The sequence below is a fragment of the Artibeus jamaicensis genome, unplaced genomic scaffold (genome assembly GCF_021234435.1).
Source record: "Artibeus jamaicensis isolate MK-2021 breed Jamaican fruit bat unplaced genomic scaffold, CSHL_Jam_final contig_69, whole genome shotgun sequence".
NCBI lineage: Eukaryota > Metazoa > Chordata > Mammalia > Chiroptera > Phyllostomidae > Artibeus > Artibeus jamaicensis.
Window position 1 is genome coordinate 650,841 of NW_026521927.1, and position 5,087 is coordinate 655,927.

At 39.4% G+C, this 5,087-nt stretch overlaps 1 protein-coding gene across 1 annotated transcript; it reads left to right on the plus strand.

The window, feature by feature from the left end:
• Window positions 1-3,410: 3,410 nt before the first annotated feature.
• Window positions 3,411-4,827, plus strand: LOC119055734 (olfactory receptor 51I2). The gene is made up of 2 exons (XM_037154005.2): window positions 3,411-3,424; window positions 3,837-4,827. Exons 1-2 carry the CDS (start codon window positions 3,411-3,413, stop codon window positions 4,825-4,827), a joined length of 1,005 nt encoding a protein of 334 aa, XP_037009900.2.
• The last annotated feature ends 260 nt before the right edge of the window (window positions 4,828-5,087 follow it).

Consider the following 5,087-nt stretch of genomic DNA (forward strand, 5'->3'; position numbering starts at 1 on the left):
ACATGAGACTTTAATTTACTCTTGTATTTCCCACTTATCGCTCACCACTTATTTTTAATTACTTTATTGTTGTTTAATTACAGTTGTCTACATTTTCTCCTCACCCTTGCCTCCTGCCCCAGCCAAACCCACCTCCCTCCCTTGCTTCCACCCTCCCCTTTGGTTTTGTCCACTTGTCCTTTGTAGTAGTCCCTCAAAACTCTTCACCCTACTGTCCCCTCCTCCTCCCCTCTGGCTATTGTTAGATTGTTTTTAATTTCATATATCTGGTTATATTTTATTTGCTTCTTTTTTTGTTGATTAGGTTCCAGCTAAAGGTCTCACCACTTACTCATTAAAAGCAATCTCTGATATCCTACAACAGCCCCTTGTATATAATGAATTAAAAGAATTTACAGTGTTTTTCTGTCCTCAAAGAAGCTCTCATTTGATGGAAGGACCCAGGTAAGTTCCTCCTCAAATGCCCAGCCTAGAATGAGAACACTGTATATTAGAGTGCATCTTCTTTCCTGGCACCCCAGTCCCATTTCTCTTTTTTTTAATTTTAATTGTTGTTCCAGTACAGTTTTCTGCCTTTTACTCCCATCCCACCCCCCTGCCCTCCCCACCTCCTTCTCATTTCCAACTTCCCCCCAAGTTTTTATCCATGTGTTCTTTATACTTGTTCCTGTAAATCCTTCCATTTTCCCCTGAAATTCCCTCCCCTCTCTCCTCGGGTCACTGTCAGCCTGTTCTCTATTTCAGTGTCTTTGGTTATATTTTGCTTGTTTGTTAGTTTGTTTTGTGTTTTGTATTTGTGATCTCCTGTTAAAGGTGAGATCATATGGTATTTGTCTTTTATTGCCTGGCTTATTTTGCTTAGCATAATGCTTTCCAGTTCCATCCATGCTGTTGCAAAGGGTAGGAGCTTCTTCTTTCTTTCTGCTGTATAGAAGTCCATTGTGTAAATATACCATAGTTTTTGGATCCATTTATTTACTGTTGGGCACCTAGGTTGCTTCCAACCCTTGGCTATTGCAAGTTGTGCTGCTATGAACATTGGGGTGCATAGGTTCTTTTGGGTTGATGTTTCAGGATTCTTAGGATATAAACATAGCAGTGAAATTGCTGAGTCAAAAGGCAGATCTATTTTTAGTTTTCTGAGAAAATTCCATACTGGTTTCCATAGTGGTTGTACCAGTCTGCAATCCCACCAACAGTGCACTAGGGTCCCCTTTCCTCCACAACCTCTCTAGCACTTGTTTGTTGCTTTGTTTATGATTTCTCCATTCCCATTTATTAAGCCTTAGTGATATATTTAAAATATAGGATCTAGATCTTCTTTGAAAAAGCTTCATACAACTGGGAAAAGTCACATAAACAACTAAAATAAGGGAAGTGCTGTGAAAGTGTGCTGTAGGAAGTGATTATACACATGAGTGAGCAAAGACATCACAGCATTGGCTTCTGAACTAGATGTTATAAAAAATGGTGGAAGTTGTATTTGTAAAAGGAAAGGAAAAAATAGCAAAACAAAGAACAATAAAAAAAATCACAGGAATGACCAAGAGAGAAAACATAAGCTAGGGTATGTCAGGTTATGTGGAGTAGTCAGGTTAAGGAATTAAATCTTGTTGGAGTTTAATAGTCATTAAGAAATGTGCCACTCAGAGAGGATGAATGTATGAATGATAAGTAATTTTTTTCATCTTAAACAGTAGCAGGGGCACAAAAGCATTGTTCCCCTTATTAATTCAAATTGATGGTTGATGTTAGATGCCACTAATTTGCTCTCCACCAGACCATTTTGCAGCGTTAAGATATCATATTTTAGAATTACATTTCTTCACTTTTTTCATAATTAAAATGCTAATCAGTAAAGTTTGGGTTTGTGAAGATGACAAATCCAAACTTTAGGCTCATTCCCAAACCACTTTTCCCTCCCCACCAAATTTATCAAGGACAGGAAGAATCGTTCTCAAATTTCATCTGCTTTCACTTACATGACAGGTGACACTAAGTAGTGTCAGTTTTACACAATGACTCACTTCCCGTGTACAAAAATTTTTGAATGATCAGGAGACTTTTGAAAAGCAGCAGACTTTTAAATACATGTGAGATGCAGTGTCCATCACAGATCAAAAAGCAGGGTCAAATAATTTCTAGAGACATTCCAGATACTTTTCAAGGCTCAGTTTAATAAAGATGCAAAGCTGATATCTTCAAGCTAGGAAAATTTAAGCAATTAAAAATAGCTGAATTGCAAAAAGATGAATATTGTCCATAATGATGGGGAGAAAAACATGAATAAAAAATAATTGGATGAAAATTAAATACCCAGCTCAAAATATCAGCATCAGAAGTGGTTCCTTATCAAACAGCCCTTATGTCATCACTAATGTTTATTCCTTGGTGAGCAGTAGGTCTTCACTGAGGATCTACTATCTCCCAGAAGAGGCAATATTACTTTCTCATAACTCAAGATCACAGCAGTTTATAGTACTCTTTAAAAGAATATTATTAATAGTAGTATTATATTTGTTATCTATAGGATTATCTCCATTTTACAGATATAAAAATTCCAGCTCAAAGAATAGCTCAGTAGAAAGTAGCATTCAAGCATTTAAAATCATGTCTGCACATTCAACTGTAATCCCACCTTCCACTACCCAGCTTCCACCTCCAGCTTCCTCACCTTCAATACATTTTCTTCTAAATCATGATTTTTTTTGTTTCCAGTGTTGAGTCATATCCATTCTCCTACCTTTCAGAGAGAGATATTTTCCCCTCTCTTATACTTTTTTCTAAAGCAGAGATTTTTATTGACCTTCTCTCTTGAGGTGTAGCGGTTGCCTCATAGTCGCATCTTCTTGGTATGCAGAGATCTCTTCCTCTCTCCTTAACAGATATATTTGTCTCAGATCGTGTAAAATGATTCAGGTGGCCCTTCCAGGTAGGTTTTTGAAAAGACATCAGCACCGTTGACATGAGGCATGCAGAATAAAAATTTTTGTCATTATTTCTGCAGTTTCAGAATCATGTTCTGAGGGCCATCTTCTAGGACTATTGCTTATTGTGATCATATACATGATAAGCACTGATTAGCCTGCAACATGGGGATTGACAAGAGTGGAGGGATTTTCCAAGAGAAAGAATATTTCTTTCCACTATAAATATTCCTATGGGCAAAATACAGTTATTCACTAACCTTTATAACAATGATTTTTTTTCTATACTGCCCACCCTACCATATATAAAAACCAAAATAATTGTCCAGAAGGTTGTCGAGTAAACCCAGAGAATACATCCCATTTCAGAGATGCTTTATCCAACTAAATCTCAAAATTCTGTGTCTCCAATGAAAGCCAGCCTTCAGTGACACCTGGAGTGGCAAGGACGGCCTTCAGAATCTTTATCTACTAAACAATTCTATGCTGACATCGAAGTAAGTTTATTCTTAATCTCTGTGCCCTTCATCCATTTAAAGTCCAAAATGCTCTAGTGGGGGGGGTTTAGAATATCTAATAGATTACAGCTTTCTTTATGTAGGTGTCTTCTTTAAGCTACAAAACTCCTTGTCCTCATAGAGATATGAGAAACATTCAATCCCTACCAAATATACACAGTGAAATCAGTGTGGGATTAATTTGAATTATGAGTAATAAACTTTATACCAGATTCCCTTATTCTGGAAATATACTTGTTGGCAAGTCATGACTCCACAATTTTATTTAGGATTAAAGATGAAATGGAACAGGTCATTGAAGAGAAGAGGCATGTAAGTTGGCAGATAGTCGTAGATACCATGATATGTTGTCCCTTCTCAGTCCTCAATTAGCTTTTGTGTCTCTCTCCAGGTTGTATCCCTGGCACCTGTTTAGATCAACATCCCCAAACTCCAGACATAAGGAAATGTTCAACAGAAGTCAACTCACCCCAGAATATTTTCTTCTTACTGGCCTCCCTGGGCTGGAGGCCTTTTACCCTTGGTTTATCTTCCCATTCTGCTCTATATATCTTGTGGCCCTTGTGGGTAATAGTCTGATTCTGGCAGTGATCAAGAACAGCCCCTCTCTGCACCAGCCAATGTACCTATTTCTTGCTATGCTGGCCTTTGCAGAACTTGGTGTCTCTGTTTCTACACTGCCCACTGTGCTGGGCATTTTCCTTCTTGGTGCCAGTGAGATCTCTTTTGCAGCCTGCCTTTTACAGATGTTCTCCATACACTCCTTTTCCATCATGGAATCAGGAGTCCTGCTGGCCATGTCTGTGGACCGCTTTGTGGCCATCTACAACCCATTGCGGTACACTGCCATCCTGACCCTGCCCCGAATTGCTGGCACTGGTGCTGCTCTTGGACTGAAGAGTGTGGTGCTCATGTTCCCACTGCCCTTTCTCCTGATGCGTCTGCCCTTCTGTGGCCACAAGGTCCTCTCCCACTCCTACTGTCTTCACTCAGATCTAATCCAGCTCCCCTGTGGCAACACTCGGCCCAACAGCATTCTGGGGCTCTGCATTGTAACTTCCACTTTTGGTCTGGACTCACTGCTCATCATCATTTCTTATGTGCTGATTCTCTACACAGTGCTGGGCATTACCTCTGGGGAAGGTCGGCGGAAGGCCCCGAACACATGTGTATCACATATCTGTGCAGTCCTTGTATACTATGTACCCATGATCAGTGTGGCTCTGGTACATCGCTTCATGAAGCATGCTGCACCTGCTGTCCGTCTGCTCCTGGCCAATGTCTATCTTCTGGTCCCTCCTCTGCTCAATCCCATCATCTACAGTGTTAAGACTAAGCAGATTCGCCAGGGACTAATCCACCTCTTTCTTCAAAGAAAATAATAAGGGGGTCAGTGACGATGAGATGATTACCCTAAAGACAGTTATTTTCATCACCAAAGGTGTTGCATGGAAGGAGAGAGTGCTCATCACCTTGTCAGAGTTAGAAAGCTTGATACATGTATAGAGAATGCACAATTCTATACTATACTGTATGTGTTGTAACCTAAATTAGAGTTGTATGGTATTCTGTCAGCTATTTTGTTGCATATGTCAACTTAAAATACACATGATTTTAACCCAGAAATTCTCATTTTTAACAT